General features: G+C 38.9%; 1 protein-coding gene across 1 annotated transcript in view; it reads right to left on the reverse strand.

Annotated features, from left to right (window-relative positions):
- Nucleotides 1-493: 493 nt before the first annotated feature.
- The window catches only part of LOC308689345 (protein NLRC3-like), a gene marked incomplete at its 3' end in the record, with an annotated part of 54,437 nt that continues 33,822 nt past the window's right edge, over nucleotides 494-21,108 (reverse strand). The window contains exons 8-9 of the mRNA XM_081362995.1: nucleotides 6,621-6,667; nucleotides 494-1,020 (exon numbers count right to left, since the gene is read on the reverse strand). Of these exons, the coding sequence (XP_081219121.1) occupies nucleotides 494-1,020; nucleotides 6,621-6,667 (574 nt within the window). The remainder of the gene's footprint in view (nucleotides 1,021-6,620; nucleotides 6,668-21,108) is intronic.

Genomic DNA, 21,108 nt, shown 5'->3' on the forward strand with positions numbered 1-21,108 from the left:
CACAGGATCATCCCCTTAGAACAGAGTTTGAGCTTTTGCCCTCTGAGCGGCGCTATCGAGTTCCTAGCTGCAGAACAAAGAGGATGCATATATCTTTTATTCCGTCAGCTGTGAGGCACCTTAATGGCACTTAGCACTTTATATTAACTTGCACAAGTTGCATTTTTTTTTGCATTTTTTTATTTACTTATTTATTATACATTATGTACATTGGGCTTAAATGTGAATTCCTTCTCTGCTGGTTGGTTTTGTTGGTGAGTGTTGTTGTATGTTTATGTGTTATGTGTTTATGTGTTTTATGTGGAGCATTGCTGCAAATCCAATTTCCCTTGTGGGACAATAAAGGTACTTTGACTTTGACTTTGATGGTGGAAAAGGGGTAACTGTCACTTATTTATATTATATATATGTATTATATTATAATATATATTTATATTATATATATATATAAACACATATTTATTTAGCATTATGGGTAGAATCTCTCTACAGTCTACTCTACAGTCAGTTTCACTGATGATCCATTATAATAAACCCTAAACCCAGGATAGAGTGTGTGTGTGAATGTGGTCTGGACTGTGTGTATAAGGCTCATTGTGTCGACGCTGTAGAAGGACAGAGTTCCTGCACTGTGATCCACACACACTCCTACTCTACTGTTGATGGACTCTACAGGGAGTTTAGTCTCTATGTTATTGTGTTTGAATGAGTAACTGGAGGAAGAGCAGGACAAACTCCAGGACTGATCATTATATCCAAACACACACTCTTTACCCTCTCCCTTCCTGCTGATGCTCTTATATGACACTGATATAAACACATACCCACTCCACTCAATCTCCCAGTAAGAGCGTTGTTCACTCACACTCTCACTACACAACACCTGCTCATAATGATCAAATCTGTCTGGATGATCATGATACGACTGGACTGTGTCAGTGCAAGTAATCTCTCTTTTGTCCTCAGACAGATGGAGGTCTTTATTCACTGTGTTCAGATCCAGAGTGAGCTGACGGGAATCTGATGGAGAGAAAACACATCAGAATCAGGAATTATGAATCTGATCTTTTAATGAAGCTGTCAGAAGAGATAAAGCACTCTGAGTCAGAACAGTCTGAAGGTCTTCTGCAAGGTGGCCATGTTGCTCACATGATCAGTGACTCAGAGCATCATGGTAGAACATTAAAGTCAACTAGACAACTGGTCTGTGCAATAGGGGTGTAATGGTTCTCTGTCCTTGCATTGCTGTTTATCTCACATCTGACGACACATCTATGATATGGTTTGTTGAGAATAACAAGACGTAAAACAGACAGACAGAGTTTGGCTAATGTATGTGTCAGTCAATGGATAATCATCTGGCTTCCCAATATGTTACAACAGTGATGATCAAAAACATGGGAAAAAAGTCACTCTTTGTAAATTGTTCAATGCAAGTGTCATATGCTCTAATATGAGAAATAATTTATTATTTAAGCCTTGCCAATTTAATCATTTAAGCAAACAAATTCAAATTCACACAATTGTCAATAGGGCTGTACTGTCCTAGTCGATTAGTCGATTAATTGGTCGATACGTTCTGGTTCGACCAAAATTCAGATTGGTCGATTTTTTGCCGCATTCATTTCATCAGTTTTGCCACGTTCATTTCATCAGTTTTGCCGCGTTCATTTCATCAGTTTTGCCGCGCTTATTTCATCAGTTCTGCCACGCTCATTTCATCAGGTGGAAAGCACTAATTGCTAATGGGGGTGTTTTCAGAGTACCCCTGTTTCAACTTTTTTTGGATTAGCCCAACCCACTGAAGAAGAGAGGTAGATAGGCTATATGCGGAATATTATTTATTGTATTATATTAGTCAGTCCTCGTCCAACATGTCAACAGTGTGGCAGCATTTTGTCAAAATTGACGGGAAAAAGGTAGAATGCAAAGTTTGCAAGAAACAGTTTGCCTTCCACAGCTCGACGACAAACATGTCGTATCATCTAAAAGCGGTAAGCTAACTTGTCTGCGTTAGGTTGCCCTGTCTGTTTTGAGTAGGCTATATGAAAATATCAGAATTGGCATATTTCAATGTTTTAGTGTAATAATCGTTTTATAACTGCAGGCGCACCCATCCGCAATGACGGTAGCATCCCCCGCCCACACCCAGACCACGCTGGATTTTAAGCCTCCTTTATCATCCAAACGGAAAAATAAAATCACGGACGGAATTATTAACTTTATTGCTCAGGATATGAGGCCCATTGCTGTTGTGGAGGGCCAAGGTTTTGAGAACCTGTTAAAAGTTTTGGAACCTGGATATACACTGCCAAATCGCCACACAATCATGCATGCACTAACCGCAAAATATGAGGGACTCAAAGAGAAAGTTTCAGAGTTAATACAACACAGCGAGGCACTGAGCTTGACCACAGATATGTGGACATCTCTTAGAATGGAGTCCTATATGACAGTGACTGCCCATTTCATTGATGGAGATTGGAAAGCACAGAGTCTTGTGCTTGAGACAAAACAAATAGAAGAGGCGCACACAGGAATAAACATTGCTGCGCGACTATCTGAAGTTGCTGATACCTTTGGAATTCAAGAAGCAAAGAGAGTTTCTGTTGTATGTGACAACGCGGCTAATATGGCACTCTGTGTGGAAACACTAAAGGAATCACATAAATGGCCAGAGATGCAGGGCGTCAGGTGCGCCGGGCACACTTTGCAGCTCTGTATTAACGCTGCACTCAAACAAGATCCAATTTGTCGTGCCGTGGCTGCATCACGTCATCTGGTGGGACATTTCAAAAAGGGGCACAAAGCAAAAACTGGGCTAAAACAAAAGCAGGAGCAGCAAAACGTCCCTCAGCATGAACTAATTCAGGATGTGTCTACACGTTGGAACTCAACATTTTCGATGTTGGAGCGACTGCTGGAGCAATGCTGGCCCATTACCGCAGTGCTGTCTGACCCAAACTTTACGAAGAAGAGCGACAGCAGTACACTGGACCTTACCACAGCACACTGGAATGTGGTAGAGGACATTAAAAATGTGCTGAAACCGATGACAACCCTGACCGAGCTGCTGTCTGAAGAGGACAACGCGTCCCTGTCTGCAACAGTACCCATGCTGGCAAACTTGAAGAAACGTCACCTGGCCATCGCGGATGATGACAGCCCCATTACCAAAAAAATGAAAAGCAAGCTGGTCGAAGAAATTGACAGTAGGTGGGAGTTTAAAAACCGAATGATGATGACTAACAGTGTATACATTACAGCTGCAGTAGTAGACCCTCGTTTTAAGCAGCTGTCTTTTCTGGATGATGCCAAACGAGACAAGGCCTATACAGTAGTTGCACAGCTGGCAGAACGACTGAGTGCACTCAGTGCAGTCACGGGCACAGGTGAACCTGGAAGTGAGGAGGAGCAACATGTGTCAAAAAAGCAGAAAAACGACAAAGAGAAGGAGATTGCTATGCTGTTGTGCGAAGATGAGGACGACAAGGTTTCTAGAGAATCAGGTGGGAGAAGCACAGTGACAGAAGAAATGAAAACCTATCTTCAGGACAGAACCAAAATCGACTCCGGACCATTGGGGTGGTGGAAAAAAAACCAAGACAGATATCCGAGCCTGGCCCGAGTTGCAAAGCGGCCGCTCTGTATCCCTGCAACATCCACGCCTTCTGAACGCATTTTCTCCAAGGCAGGATTTATTGTCAATAAAGCAAGAAGCTGTCTCCTTCCAAAGAACGTGGATATGCTTGTGTTTCTCGCACACAACACAAAAAAGTGTGGAGTGGACTCTGATTGAAGTGTACTCTCTGTGAGTGAGTAGCCATTTGTTTTATTTCATTGTTTTTACATTATTTCGTTTTGAACATTAATACATTTTTTAATTTTGCACATTTAATTAAAGTATTGTTGGATTTGGGCACTTATTTTATTTTTTTGTAGCCTAACGCGCAATTGCGCTGTGCCCACTGTTTGTTTTAGTTTTGAGTCTATGCTTTATTTTTCAGTTATGCACTTTATTTCGTTTTGGACATTAATAACATTTTATAATTTTGCACATTTATTTAAAATACTTGTGGATTTGGGCATTTGATTTATTTATTTTTGTTTTTGTTCTGAGTTCACCTACCTTGTTGTTGTATGCACTTTATTTATTTTGTTTCGTTTAAAATTTGGCTGAATAACATGTTGTAGCCTACTTTACTTTTATGGTTCCCTTTTATTATTGTGCAAACTGCAAATTTATTTATAGTATTATTTATTGGATTTGGGCACTTTATTATTAGCCTAATGCGCAATTGCGCTGTGCCCACTTTGTGTTAGTTTTGAGCCTAAGATGCTTTATTTTTCAGTTATGCACTTTATTTCGTTTCTGCTCTTGATCTGGCTTGTTTAATAAATATTCTTTTTTTTATTAAAGTAGATGTGCCTTTTGTGTTTATTAAGAGTAAAAGCTTTAAGTTAATAATCTATTCGTGTCTCTGAAAAATTATAGTGTCTGACAGTTATAACTTCTTATAACATATGACAAAAAGAATTGTCTAAATTATGTTGCATATTCCTCAACAGTTCTTGTGATGATATCACATGACAACATAGTAGGCCTACTATTTTCGGAAATCATAGGCTATGATATTGCGCAGGTGCACGTGGTGCAACGCTGTCAGAGCCGACAGACTCGTGTGTCAGACTCATTTCAGTGCAAAATAATTAGGTCAAAAAGGGTTTAATATTCTGCAAATAGCCTACTAGTTTTTTATGTTTTTTATAATTCATTTAGGCGGACAACAAGGCTACCAAGTACTGCGCACAGTGCGCAGCTAATTAATTTAACGTTTTTTTTTTTACGTCATTTTTAGTTGATTTTAGTCGATTTTTAGTCGAAAACTTCAGGACTTCAGTCGACCAAGATTTTCTTTGGTTGAGTACAGCCCTAATTGTCAACATGCCCATCTTGGCAAGTATCCTAGCAAACACAGTCAGTTATATCTTAAGTGAACATAAACAGATGAGAAAGACATGTGTAACAATATCAGTGTACTGGATCTGTGCATTATGTCTTAATGTATATCTAACGAGTGATTATAATCAAGGTATTAATCAATATTTTTCCTTCTAAATATCAAATGAGTTGAATGACTTCTCTAAGCTTGAGATTTTACTTAGTTATAGCAGTCACCGGTGTGATTACTGAAATGTTCTTTCATGTATTCTTTAATGTCTATAATAAATATCTGAGAGGTGACTGAGGGTCTGGCCCATGCCAAGAAAGCAGTAACAGTGCTTGCTCATTTAGCCCGGCTTCCATTGAGGCCTGCGGGGCAACACTATTTGACCATTTCTTATTTAAAGAATTTACTTTACTGTTCTATATTAAAGTGTCCTCTCATTGAGAGAAAGAACATGTTATCTTGATGTTTTGGGAAGAGTCTCCTGTTCATAGTTAGAGCCCAACCAAATCCGACTTTGAAGAAGCTGTGTGTGTGTGTGTGTGTGTGTGTGTGTGTGTGTGTGTGTGTGTGTCAGTATTCTTGGTTACAGGTTAAGGAACAAGTGACATTATTGGAGATTGACTGAGTTGTTTTCTTGTGGCCTAAAAGGGCCACTTGTACCTAACTCAGGGTCCTGGTGGCAGCCGTACAGAACATGGAGATATGCCACTGCCTACCAGTCCATGTGTGTGGGATCTACAGAGTTCGTTTCTAATTATCCTAATGCTCTTGGGTAATTGTCCAATTATATACCGTGAGGGAGTGTATAAAAGAGGATTCTAATGCACCGTTTGTGTGTTATCACCGTCTGTGCTGTCTGTGCGTCACTGCCCGGGTTTGTTTCATCCCTTCTGCTTTGAGGTATGTGTTGTTTGGCTGACTAGTTAGCACATAGATTTGTGATTTTATGTAACAGTCATTTGGTTTATAGCTTTATGGCGGATAGTTCGTTGCTGTGGGTTGTTGGCAGCTGCTATTTCCCATTCACATGCCCCTCCCGCATTCCTGTGCTTTGTTGACATGGTGAGACTCTTCTGTGTGTGTGTGTGTCACTTGGATTTGCGACCCGCTATGAAATGAAGGTACGTGTAACTACCGCTACTGCACAACGTTCATTTATAGTTATGTTGTGAGTAATTTTACGTTTAAAGTTTAGGAGGAATAGTCTGTGTTCTCGGATACCGTGCGTTCAGTGAGGCCTGCGGGCCAACACTATTTGATGCTGCTGCTTTGCCTATCCTGGTTTCTCCAGTGACAACTCGCTCGTCAGCGCGTGTGCGCTCGGTTCATGTGTTGGTGTGACACCTGCTCTCCAGCATTCATGTGATTCTGCGATTGCTGTGCTGTATGTGCTGTGTGTTCATGCTTGACCTTATTGGTGTGAGTGTGTTGTGGTGAGACCTGTGCACAGGGTGGTATAGGAGCCTTGTGCTCATTAAACTAATTTCCCTGCCATTGGTAAACCTCTGCCTCCTTTTTATGTTTGGTGTCTTTAATGTTTGTATGTGTTAACCTGGTCCTACAGTCTATTAATGTTTTTAAGATTATTGCTTGATGATTGAAATAGTCAGTTTGTACAGTATAAAAAGCATTATGTGGGGGGGGGTGTCTGTGTGTGTGTAGACATACATTTTCGTGGTCCTGCTGTAATCCTGATCTCTCCTCCATGATCCACACTAGAAAAAGCAGACACAGTGACATAATCAATCATAATTTTTATACTGTACAAATTGTATATCCTCTCCCCCTACACTAACCCTATCCCTAAACCTTGCAACCACCTGAGTACCCTAATAACCATCCAGAATACCCTAACACCGCTCTAGAATATACCAGCAATGCTAAAACACGTTCACATATGCTACAAACATGCTGGCAACATGCTAAAACTTATGTTAAAACAAGTTAAAATGCTAAAATATGCTATAAACATTCTAAAACATCTATCTATCTATTGCCATATATCTGCCGGACTCCTCCTCCTCTTTGCTTTTTTCCTGTTTATTGCGTCTCCCCTACAGGTGGGTGAAGCACAGGTGTGGCGTGGTGCGCGTGTGATTGCTTCCTGGATCTTGGGCTTTAAAATCTCTCCAGACCTGGTTGTGGATGGCCACCGCTTCTCTTCCTCTCCCGCACCTTTTTGGCTTTTTTGTTTGTTTATGCACTACACCTCATTTCTCTTGTTGCATACACTTTTATTTTCCAACCTAACATCTATACTGACTTTATTTAACCTACATTGTTAATTCTTTATCTTTAATAAATATATTTCATTAAATGGCAATTCTGCGTGTTCTTCCCTCTCTGGTTACATAGCCTAGAATAGGCAGGATGTAACAGATTGGGGGCTCGTCAAGGATCTGAAACGACGTCTGTAAATATGCATTTTTTCTTTAATGCTTATCACTAGGTTTTGAATAGCCTAGGTGTTGGTAGGAGTTAAAAGCTTTAAATATATTAGGTTTGTTTTGTTTAGTTGCGTTTGATCTGGAAAGCGCTGTAAACGGATCCTGTGAAGATCCGATACAGTTCATTGAGCTTAACACGTGGTTTTGAATCATTGGGAAGACGCATGTGGATTAGTTTAAATGGGGGTTGGAAATTTTGTTAGTTTCGTTGTTGGTGCGTGAGACGAGGAGGAGGTGTTGTTAACTTGTGCCTTGGCCGTTTTTGAAGTGAGCCAGGCTGAAGAATCGGCGGTGTGCCATTGTTTGGTAAGTGTGGGGCTGCACTGTATTTACGAGATTGAGTTTATTGATAAAGTTTTGGATTACATAATTATCGGAGCTTTGCGAGTGCCCGCCTAGTGTTTATGGCTTGTTTGTTATATACATTTTTTTAGTTTATTGTTTTTGTGCTATCCTGGGTAGAGGGCACCGTCGTGGAGGCCTGCTTTAACAGCAATTTTGTCGGGGGAGTTTAGACGCCGCTGATATTGTGTAATTAAAATCTCTGTCCTTGGGGTATGCATGAAGGGAATTGAAGTTTTTTACAGGGCAGCTCCGTTTCTCTTCTTGATGTGCAGTGTTGTGGCCACACTTGCATTGAAAAAGGTGAGCTCGTTTTTCTTTTGTATCTAAGGATTGTATGTTGTAGAACTCGTTGCGTTTGGAGGATTTTTTCGTAGCTCCATCTGTGGTGTTTTTGAATAGTTTGACAAAGGATCAGTTGCATCAAGTTTGCAAACATTATAACTTTGACTTGGGTTTACCCAGAACAGTGAAATTGGCCCAGATAAAAGTGTCAGTTCAGGCAGAATCAGGGATATGCTTTCATCACCGGCATCTCTAATTATGGAGGAGTTAGAGCTAGGAGAAGCAACGTCGACACCTCTTTTGACAGAGTTTTCCAAAATGTCACTTACGTTTGAGCAACAAAAAGTGCTAATAGAAATGCAACAGAAAGTAAGGGAAGCGCAGCGGGAAGCTGAACGTCAAGAGAGAGAGGCTCAACATGAGGCAGAGTGGAACGAAAGGGAAGCGGAGCGTTAATTAGAAATGGAAAGAATAAAAAGTGAACGTGATGTGGCTTTAGAAGAACGGCTGAGACTGGATGGCTTTCATTTGATGGGGGTGAGGGTACTACTCCTAGAGGGGTTTGTGCATCCTCCTGATATATCCAACATGGTTAGGTTGCTCCTGAAGTTCAATGAGAGAGACCCAGGTATTTTCTTTTCTTTATTTGAGAGTGTGGCTGATGACCGTGATTGGTCTGACTCTGAGAGAACGTTGTTACTCCAAAGAGTTCTTGTGGGTAGAGCACATTAATTGCATTGCGTTGCCTGTGCTAGACAGTAAAAACAATGTGAAAGTAAAAGAGGCGGTGCTTAAAATGTATGAATTATTTCCTGAAGCTTATCGTTTGCGGTTTCGCAGCTGGAGAAAGGACAAAAACAGATGTTTACAGCCACTTTAATCGTTGGTGCTCTGCAGTGGGGGTTGCTACTTTTGAAGAATTGTCTAACTTGACTGTTTTAGAACAGTTTAGAAACATCCTTCCTGAGCGTTTCACTACACACATATCTGAGCGTAAGATGAAAAAAGCAGCGGAAGCCGCAGTCGTGGCTGATGATTTTGCTTTGACACATAAGTATAGTATAAAAGAAAACAATACAGGTAAGGTTTATCGGGAACAATGTTTTGGACATTTCAATAGAGTTTTGGGGTCTTCTTCATTAGGTTTATTTGGGTCACCTACTCAGAGTAGAATAGATTCACACGCTAATCAGTCACACAAGGGCGCTGTGAGTTTTCAGAGATTCTAGGTTTTCTGCTTTTACATCTGCCAGTCAGGTTAAGAAGGATGCTGATGTGTGTCGATACTGTTTGAACAAGGGGCACTGGAAGAAAGACTGTCCTGTTTTAAAGGGGAAAAGTCAGAGAAATGGTACTGATGTTGTTAGGGGGTCACACTTGCTGTATATAGTCAGGTGTACCTTCTAAAGTTTTGGTGGCCGGAACGGAGGCTAAACCTGTAGTGGTTGTGACTTCATTTCAGCTATCAGGTCTGAGCTCTGCTGGGTCTAGTGAGAGCAACGGTAGGGCCGATTCAGTTGAAGCGGGTGGAAATGGCTACTTTCATTTTGTTACAGATGGCTTAGTTTAACTGGTGGGTAGTTCCGTCCAGGTGCCAGTTTAAATACTTAAGGAGACAGGGGCATCTGAGTCCTTTATCTTAGAGTCTGTTTTGCCTTTTTCTACTGACTCAAGCATTGGGAACAATGTCTTAGTCCAGAGGATTGGGTTACAGGTTGTCTCTGTTCTATTGCACAGGATTAATCTGCAGTCTGATTTGGTACAGGGGGAAGTAACCATAGCAGTCCGCCCTTCTTTGCCTGTAGAATGCGTCCATCTCCTCGTGGGCAATAACCTGGCCGGAGAGTGTGTCTGGCGTGATATACCGCCCCCTGTAGTTGTAAAGAATTATCCCTCTATTCCAGCTGATAGTGATGTTAGTCGTCATAATCTGTCTGATGTTTTTACAGCTTGCGCAGTGGCATGGGCTATGAGCCGTGCCTCTAATGATGATGATGTTACTCAGACTAGGGAGTTAAAGTCTGTTGTTTTACCTAATCTACCTCCTTCTCTCTCCCATAGTGATTTTGTTGCAGCTCAAAAGGTATTTTGTTCAGGAGGTTGTTGATCCGGAAGTGGTCTTCCCACACTGACGAAGGGGTCGAGGACCCAGTGTTTCAAGTGGTAGTGCCATTTAAGTTTAGAGAATTGGTTCTACAGACAGCTCATGGGGATGTAGCTGGGCACTTGGGGGTAAGAAAACCTATGACCGGCTTATGAAGTACTTCTATTGGCCTCGCCTAAAGAAGGATGTAGCATGCTTCATTAGGATGTGTCATGTATGCCAGTTAACGGGGAAGCCTAATCAGGTGTTAAAGCCAGCTCCACTTTACCCTATTCCAGCTATAGGGTAACCATTTGAACATTTGTTAATTGATTGTGTGGGACCATTGCCTCCATCTAAGTCAGGGTGTGTTTACATGCTGACGGTGATGTTTCAGTCTACCCGATACCCTGCTGCCTATGCTTTGCGTACAATCTCTACTAGATCGATGGTGAAAGCCCTTTCCCAGTTTATTTCCATCTTTGGTATCTCTCACACTATACAGAGTGATAGAAGCCCTAACTTTACGTCACGCATGTTCAGAGAGTTGCTTGAAACATCAGCGTAGAAGCGCTTATCACGCCCAGAGCCAAGGTGCTCTGGAGCGTTTTCATCAGACATTGAAGTCGCTTCTCAGGGGTTATTGTGTTGAGCTTTACCGAGACTGGGAGGAAGGGCTCCCATGGCTAATGTTGGCGGTAGGGCTGGGCGATATGGCCAAAAAATCATATCTCGGTATTTTTGGGTTAAATGGCGATATACGATATATATCTCGGTACTTTCTACATTTTTCCATTTGGATAAAGAAAATCTGTATTTATTTAAAAAACATGCCATTTTCATCCTGCCCAATGATATCCTACAAACAATGTTGATATTGGAGGATATGGAAACAAATATAGTGAATGTAATGTAGGCTATGCAATATATTATGTGCAAAAAGGTGGTTAAAATCACATTACATTCTAACAAAATGAAAAATAAAACTTTTGTTTTTAAATTGACTTTAAGGCTAAACTAAAAATGAAAATAAAAACAAAAGAACTTAAACTATTAGCCTGCGTTTGATTACCCCGTTATAATGGTCACTTTCATAAAAATATACTTGTAGGTTTAAAATTCCCCATATGGCATATTTATTGTTTCCAACAACAAATATTTTAGCAATATGTAGGCTATATTTTAGTCAGAATTATTGCGCTACTATTCTATTGTGCTCCATCTGTTTGGCCCGCATGCGCGCGGCGTCGCTCATTCACGGAAGCTTGAATATTAGCGGAGATTCAATTGCAGAAGCTCGTCCTCTCCTGACAGTGAAATGGACATATTTGTTTGACTTTCTAACATTTACAGATGGAGAATATACCTGTGAAATGTAAGTTAAGCACTGAGGAAAGCAACACATCTCAAACGCATTAAACAGCGCAAGTATTTATCTGTCAGTCAGCAACAGTATCTGTCAGTAAGCATCTGACAGGGCAAGCTGCTTTAAACTTGTTAACTATATCTTACCAGTTATTTTGAAGCCCTTAACCTGTTAAGCTTCACCAGTGCGTCGGCGCACTGAAGCGTTTTTTATTTATTTAATTCAAAATTACTATCAGATTTAATGTTATACCTTGACAAACTATACATCATTAAAAAGATATAAGACTCAAGTTTCAGTATTTGACCACTATTGTATTCTGAGAAACTCATAGTGACAGTTATGTCTTAATTTGTGTCAGGAGTTATGAAATGAAAAAATGAGTCGATACCTTTAATATGAATTATGACCGTCAGCCGCTTTCATTCATAAAAAACTCCCGTGCTGTCGTCATGACAGCGATACACAAAACAACGTCCCTCAGGGCTTTAGCTCAAAAATGTGCAGATTTGGAGAAATATTGATAGATTCTTTTAGATTCACATCATATTTCTATAGACAGGAATAATATTTATTGAATTTATACCCAAATGCGTCAATGTAATCTTTATGAGCGTTTGGTATTCTAATTCACAGTGTTTTCAATTCATACCAATAGCCTGAGGGCGCTATATGCACAGTAATATAGTCCATATATAGAACATGAAGAAGAGCCATGATCATGTGACATTCCAGGAAGCCTCGAACACACACACAGCTAACAGAGATCGGCTGTAATCATGCAGATAAAAGATGTTTTGAAGACAATAAACATGATTGCAATGATATCTGATTTGCCTGTGTTCTTCAAGCCATGCCAGGTATTTTTATAATAATAGATTATATTTATAATGTAATGCTAATCTATATAGACTTCATCATTGTGCATAATACTATCAAATAATATATTTTCTGTCAGATTTTTTTTATCTGAAGCTAAATTAGATCACAGAAGATTATTTAAAACATTCGGCTTGAGTTATAAAGTACGTTTTGAGCATAAATATGGTTTTAATCTCATATATTGTCGTGTATTGATGGTGTGCTAAGCTAACATGCTAGCTAGCCCTAACTGTTAGTCACATGACATGGTCTTGAAAAACATTTAACTAAATACAGAGTTTTGGGCTTATTATCTTCAGATTTTAAACATAAAATGTTTAGACATGTGGCTTTAGCTGTAGTGCATTTCTAGATTGCTCCAGTGCCAATTTCAATTTTATTTTCATGAGGATGTTTCATAAAAAATAATTTCTAATAACTTTACAAAACTTTGAAGCTATTTATAACAATTTTTGTCATTACGACAATAATTAATTCTACATTTACAATAAACTGCCAGGTGTCAGCTTTCAAACGAGATCATACTTGTGCTTTTAGTACAAAGGGTTCATGAACTGTATCTGTTTTAGTTTGGGTATGTCATTTCTGGGGATTTTTCAAAAGTGGCGTTGCAGCTTAACAGGTTAATATAAGCGTGTGTCATGTTTAGGACAAATTGTACTAGGCTATGTACTTTCACTGCGGCAGCTCACACTGCGTCTTCCGCTGTTTTTCAGATGTGCTCGTATCAAACTACTGTATCAATATAAACGGTATTGCCTCATTCCATATCGTTTCAAAAAAATATATCGATATATCGTACAAACTCGATATACCGCCCAGCCCTAGTTGGCGGCACGAGAGGTAACTCAGGAGAGCACGGGATTGTCACCTAATTATTTGGTCTTTGGCCATAGAGTTTGTGGGCCTCTAGCAGTTTTGCAGGGGGAGCTGAAATGATTGAGTCTGCTGTTAATTTGTTGGACTATGTTAATGGTTCTCGCCATAGGTTGTTTCTAGCCTGTGAGATGGCGACTGACAACCTGACTAAAGCTCAACAGAAAATGAAGAGTTGGTATGACAGTCGGGCTGAGCCAAGGGTGTTCAGTCCTGGTGATCAGGTTCTGGCATTATTGCCGATAGCCAAATACACAGGTCCCTACAGGGTTGTTCGGCAGGTGTCAGACCTGAACTATTTACTTTCTACACCAAATCATAGGTGCTCCACCCAGCCTTGTCATATAAATCTTTTGAAGCCCTATTACAGCAGGTCTTCGGTCTCTGGGGCAGAAGCGCCTGATGACCTGGTTACACCTGTTTCTTTAGCCGCAGCTGTTATAATAGTCACGTCACACACTGACTGTCATCTATTCTACTAACTGCATTAGCTTCTACCTTGAAGAAAGAAAGTGAATGCCTGATTTGCTGAGAAGGTGTTTTGATTATTTTTATTCAATTTATGTTCTGTTTGTAATGTTCATAATGACCAAATATTGTTATTTTATGTTGTGCAAGTAAGAATACATAGACCAGGGCTAGAAAAACTTGTCTACAATAAGTATTTGGTCTGCACTTGTAGAAATTTGCACAAATCTACATAGGCTACATGAAGTTAATATGTTTGTCCTATTGTCACCCTTAATATATTAGTTTCATGTAAGATTGCATGTTTTGTTTTTGAAGCGAGTGGTTCCATTTATATTCACTTACAGTGTGTCAGTGCTGAGACAAATCTACATAGGCTACATGAAGTTAATATGTTTGTCCTATTGTCACCCTTAATATATTAGTTTCATGTAAGATTGCATGTTTTGTTTTTGAAGCGAGTGGTTCCATTTATATTCACTTACAGTGTGTCAGTGCTGAGTTAACAACAACAACAACAAGTTTATTAACAGCTGAAAGGGGAACAAGACTCTGCGTCCCAGCTGACGCTTTGGGGAGCGCCTTCAGCGTGACTGTGTCTGAAGCACATGTGAAACTAGTCCAACACCCTATGACGCGTTCCAGCTTGAGGCAGCAGCTGTAAAGGGAAGCTGGCAATACAACAGCCTCAGCTTTTGATAGACTGAAGCAAGCCGCCGCTCCCAGGCATGCAGGAAATATGGCAAGGGGACGTAGAGTCTCGTTCCCCTCTCATTTAATTCACATTGCCGAATTTCTGCTACTGATAGCCCTTTGCAATACTGCAAATGCTTTGGCAATACGAATGTAAAAATACTGGTCATGCGAATAAAAAAAAATTAAACTGAAGAAGAGAAGCAAGTCATTCATCCTGTGAAATACTCTGGTTAAATGTGCTGAGTTCTGTCAAGATGAAAGTCTCCTGAGACCAGGAGAAAGTGTTACTGCGCACCTGCATCTAAATAAATATTGTTATTTATTACAGATAGTATTCCTAAATACAGGGAAATAAGATCTGAATTGTGTATTTTGTGTATATAAAGCAATGATCAACATTATAGTTGTTTACAGTTGTTTGCCTTTTTCCTATGTAAATGCATTTGCACTTTTTAATTTGTAACTGATTCTGTGTAGCATTGGTTTGACTCACTGAATGAGTACTGCTCGTCACTAAACTAGTCTTGTTGTAATCAGGCATCTTGTTTGCGAACATGGGTCTTCTGGGTGACTGAAAAGGGGCATGTCGATCACTGAACTAAAGTCATTCTTTTCTTTTGATAGAATGGTGTCTGTCGTACAGCCGTGTGAGGAGGGAGACCTGCTGGAAGGCAGAGTCATCCCAAATCCTGCTGTCGAGATGCTTCTTTGCAATGATGATGTGGTTACTGATGATTTTGTAGAACCTGGGCACAGGTCTGGACAAACTACTTTACCCAGTATGACTCCCACAGACTGGTACAAGTTACAGAGAGAGGATATAGCCATCAGAAGGGTAATTGACCTTGTGGTGTCTTGAGAAACTAACTCATGCAGATAGACTCAAAGAATCTAAAGAAGTGAGTCTAATGCTGAGGGAAAGGCCCAGACTAAGCTTAACCCCCTGGGGTCGGCGGTATCGCCGGCGATACCAGCTCACTTTTGTTCTTATTGACTCAAATAACTCCGTCGATTTTTGTCATACAGGCAAGTGTTGTAGATAATTTAAAACTGTTACACTGTACACTGTTTGTGTACACTCATAATAAAAACAAAATGTTGTGTTTTTCGTAAAATAAAGAAAATAAACATGATGCGCGTTCTGCCGTCTCTCTCAATGAGAAACTCATTCTGAAACTCGACAGAAAATGACCTGTAACTCAGCGAATGTTTGTCACACAGACTTGAAACACGTCTATACAACGCTTGGAGTCTCTATTTTTAAAGTATGTATATTATATAAAAAACAAATATTCTATTTTTAAGTAATCCGTATGAAAGCAGCGGCATGTACAGTTTCTCAAACGCGTCCTAATTAACTTTAATGTGACCACGCCCACGAGCGATTGACATGCAAATGATCCATGTGGAGAAACGCAGACCTGTAAATGCCCTCGTCATTACCTCAAAACAAAGATTCAGAAACTTCGGGAACTTACTCCTCTCTGCTTTTCATCGAGTTTGGAAGACTGCATGTTTGTGCTGTGGTGTGCTGTTTCACTCGGATTTACCTCAGAAGAACGCGATTTGAAGATGAGAAGATTTTTAGGGTAAGACATGTTAAACGACCAGTTTAAAATGTATGTTATGAAATGAGTTTGGAGTAAAAACATGAACTAAGCCTAATATCGTACATGTATGTATATATAAATAGACAGAAACATGTTGAAATGTGAGCTAGACTGGTAGGCATCCTTTCAGTGCTAAATGTAAATACTAAATAATATATTGCACGCAGTTTTGATTAGCTTATGACACTGATTATAATGCTAAAATACTTCCTTATGCATAATGTAGCTTGTTTGCGAATATCAAGACAAATATAATGTGATTTAGTGCAAATATATTTCAGCCTCCGGTAAAATATGTGATAGGCTACTGTCTACATTATATTTTTATATAAATGTTCGGTTTTGGTTAGCCTATGACTCGCTTCAATACTGCTTTATGCATAGATGTTTGTGAATACAGGTGTAAATGTTTGAAATGTAGTGATGTGTGTTGTTCGCGAACGATCCGTTCATTGCGTGTGATTTAGACCCGTGTTTACTGTTACTGTGTTTGTGGATATCTGCTCAAACGTAGATATGTATAATATGGTAACCAAAATGTTTCATATTTTGGAGCGAGCTCTGGTTTTGAATGTTTCGCGATCGCGTTTGAAACGTTCGCGTTTGAAAAGCAAAACGCACCAAACAAAGGCTTCATGTTTTTACTATTATCTCATTTCATATCATCATAACGAATGGAAACATTTGAAGTAACATATGATAATCAATATATTTTTCTCTAGCGTAGTTGTTACTGAAATCTTTTGGAAGATTTATACGTTGCTATAGGTTATTGTTATTATTATTTTATGCAGCACTGCGCATAGCCTATGCTTACAAGGCAAATCAAACTTGGTGTTCATTATATTATATATTGTTGGAAACGTGTGTGTGTGTATTCTGTGAATTTTAAAAAGCAATTTTAACCAGAAAAATCTCAATTTTATTCCCAATAAATTTTAGAACTATATTCCCTATAGTTTCTCTTGATATCAGTATGTTCACTTTTTTTTTCTTTCAGGGACCAGATGCCACTGAGTCCTGCTGACTTCAACATTCACATGAGTCTCTGTACATGAACATGGTAAAGTGAAAATCAAACACCTTGGAAATGAAAGGTATGTACAATGTTTTTAGGAATGGCACAAAGGTCTCTGTCTTTGGATCATTGTTTTCAATAAGTGCTTTTTTGTCACTTGTTTTGTATCTTTGGATTATGTTGTGTTAATCCAAATAAATCCAAACAATCAAAAAGCCATTATTTTTTAAATCTCCTCATTCTTTGTGCAAGGTTGCTCAGAATGATAGGGCCTGATAGCTCCTAATAGGGCAGTTAGGGGAGGGTCTTTGTCTTTCTCAGGTGTGAAAAGCTTACATATTAATGATGTGATCCACCCCTTCGCATAAAGCTTTCTCACACAAAACACGTCTTACAATTTTTAAATCAATATATTGTCTTCTCTGAATGAGCAGTCAGGATGATTTTCACATAGTTTTGGAGCAAATATTCTAGGCTACATGATACAATTTTCAAAAGTATTGTGAAGAAATAATCAGTAGGGGTTTCATGGCCTTATTTCAGTGACAATTTTTTTTTTGTATATTCACAAACCACGCATAAATGTCATTATCTCAAAACTACAAACTTTTACATACATGCTGCTGACATATTATTGTAGCAGAGTTTGTGCTGAATACAGTGTAATCAGACTTTAGCCATGAAAATGTCACAAGTAACAGAAATAAGCACAAATGTCAGAGCATGTCAGAACACCTCCAGGCCCAGAAAACACCTCAGACCCCAGAGGGTTAATAGAAGGCGTACTGTGTTGTACGGTATCAGATCAGTATGAGCAAAAATATAGGCAGCTGGTGGTTCCCCTGAGTTTCGGAGACGGAGCTCTTGAAGGAGTTCATGACGAAACGGGGCACATGGGGTATGAAAGGACTCTGGAGCTCGCAAGAGGCAGATTTTATTGGCCTAAAATGGCAGAATATGTGGAGAGAAAGTGCAGGACTTGTGAGAGGTGCATCAAGAGAAAGGCTCATGCACAAAGAGCTGCAGAACTAGTGAACACATGTAGAACCCAAACCTAATTATTTTAGTCAAGTACTTGAAATGATGCAACAACAAATGAGAGTGCAACAAACTCAAAGTGAATTGTTGTTTAGCCTGTGGGTCATGTACCCAAATTAAGTATCTGATGAGGACATCAGACTTTCAGCAGTGGAGGATGTAATCCACCCAATTATTAGAGGCTGTGTTCCTATGTATTTTCATGCATGATTTTTTTTTTTTTTTTTTTTTTGGTTGTTTTGTTTTGATTTTATATTTTTCCTTGCCTAATGCATGACATGTACAGACATATGTTTTATTATTATTTTATTTTATTTATTATTTTATTTTCGCTGAGGGACGAAAATAATAAAGAATTGCGTCGATGGGTGCTGACGTCACATGCGTGGCAGCTCATTAAAGAGAGAGGTGTGAGCCACATGTGTGCCTATCATTCATCTAATCTAATCTAATCTAATCTAATCTAATCTATCGTCATCAATATTTTTCTAAATGGATGTCTGAACTGTTTTATTGCATTAGGTAAGTCAAATTTTTTCATATTTTCATTAATAATGTTTAAGTTTGTGTTTGTTCATATAAGAAAATGTGGATGGTTAATGCTGTTCGTAATTGAGTATAAAGTGTGCAATAGAACACATGTAAAGCGTTTAAATTGTAGTAGTTTACTTGTTAAAACCTGTTTGCACATTTATGTAATGGGAATAATGTTTTAAGTTTAAAAGTTATGAACATTTAATGCATTTCGTGATGGATGCTGACGTCACATGCGCGCCAGCTCATTGAAGAGAGAGGTGTGAGCCACATGTGTGCCTATTGTTAATCTAATCCATCGTCGTCAATATTTTTCTAAATGGATGTCTGAACTGTTTTATTGCATTAGTTTGGATTGTTTCAACGCTCCGTGATCGTGTTGGATTCGTGCAGTGAGGGAGAACCACGCTGGATTCCGCTCTGGAGGAATTGCATCATCTGGGGACTCTGCCTTCACAAGGAATTCGTTATCGCTCATCGTTCATTCATGTAAAGACTGTAGTAGGCATTCACATTTGAACGAACTGAACTGAGTAAATTACACTTCCACACAAGGTGTAAAATTTACATATATGTGACTTCAACAACCAGATAGTTTCATCTGGAAAATGAAAAAGTGTCCTCTCTGTCGGAGGGCATTTACCTCACGACTGGATAGCTTTCCGATCAGAACACATTAAGTGACCAGATAGCCTACGCATGAATGAAGTTTCCACATGCATCACAGTCATTTTAATATGTGTAGAACGTTTAATAAGGACTCTATATACTTGGTTCAAATTTATAGCATTAACTATTTATTTATTTATTTATTTACCTTTATTTTACCAGGAAATAATCCCATTGAGATTCAGAATCTCTTTTTCAAGGGAGTCCTGGCCAAGACGGCAGAATAATAGTTCCATTTAAAAATACATATACAAACATTTAACAGAAAAAGACATTTTGGCAGTTTAACATCATCTCAACATATTCACCAGCAGCACTCAGTAACAGTACATGTGCATTTAGTACTCAAATAGTTCTTTATCCTCATTTTAAATTGTGTCATTGTCGGTAAATAATCAAATTTGAGCTTATTCTGCAATTTATACCAAGAAAACGGTGCAAAAACTTTAAAAGCACTTTCACCGAAGACAGTTCGCGTTCGTGGGATATCATACATGATTTGCCCATATGATCTAAGATTACATTTCCTGGTAGACACTTTAAGAGTCAGAAGAGAACATAAATAAGGAGGCAGTTTACAAAGTATGGCCTTAAAAAGAAAAATATACCAGTGTTCCAGCCTGCGATTGTGCAGAGATGGCCAACCAACACTCTCATACAAGTTGCAATGATGAGTACGAAAATTGGAATTAGTCACAAATCTTAGTGCTGCATGATATACTGAATCCAGCATTTTCAAAGAAGATTTGTTTGCATGCATATATAAAATATCCCCATAATCCAGCATTGACATAAATGTTGTTTGTATAAGTGTTTTTCTCGTACTAAAAGAGAAACAGCCTTTGTTTCTATAATAGAAACCCAACTTTACTCTTAATTTTTTTGTTAGACCCTCTATATGCTGTTTGAAGGACAAATTTTCTTCTAAAAGGAAACCAAGATATTTATAAACTGATACTCGTTCAATTACTTTCTCATCTAATGTAGTGATTTGACAAGCATTTTCTGTTTTCCTTGATTTAGAAAAGCACATCATTTTAGTTTTATCAGAGTTTAGTACAAGTCTCAATTTCTGAAGATTCTTCTGAATAATTATAAAGGCAGATTGCAGTTCCTCTATAGCACTTGTCAAGGCTGGAGCAGAACAATACAAAACAGTATCGTCCGCATAAAAATGACACTTAGCATTTGTTACATTTTGACACAGATCATTTATATAAATAGTAAATAAAATGGGACCCAAAATGGACCCCTGGGGGACACCATTTTGTATAAATAATGAGTTTGAGGACACACCATCAACATGAACACTTTGTGTTCTGCCACTCAAATAGTTGCCAAACCATTTGACAGCTTTTGGAGACATTCCAATATCCACCAATCTCTGAGACAGAACATAGTGGTCAACTGTGTCAAACACTTTTGAAAGATCTAAAAACAGTGCAGCACAATATTCTTTAGAATCAATAGCACTTATAAAATCATTTAACACTTTCATAGTGGCAGTGACAGTGCTATGGTTTTTACGAAAACCCGATTGCGAATCATTTAAAATATTTTTTGTTAATAAGTAGTATTTTAACTGGTCACTTATAAGCCCTTCTAAAACCTTGGCTAAAGCAGATAGCTTAGATATTGGCCTATAATTATTTGGGTTTGATCGGTCACCACCCTTTAATAAAGGAGTGACATATGCTGACTTCAAAACACTTGGTATTAATCCAGTTTCAATAGTCAAGTTGAAAATGTGTGTCAAAGGTTCTGCAATATATTCAGCAGCAATATTTAAAAAGTATGGATCCAACCCATCAGGACCAGCAGATTTCTTAGTATTTAACCCTA

The sequence above is a fragment of the Scardinius erythrophthalmus genome (assembly GCF_964197995.2).
Source record: "Scardinius erythrophthalmus genome assembly, chromosome: 4".
Lineage (NCBI taxonomy): Eukaryota > Metazoa > Chordata > Actinopteri > Cypriniformes > Leuciscidae > Scardinius > Scardinius erythrophthalmus.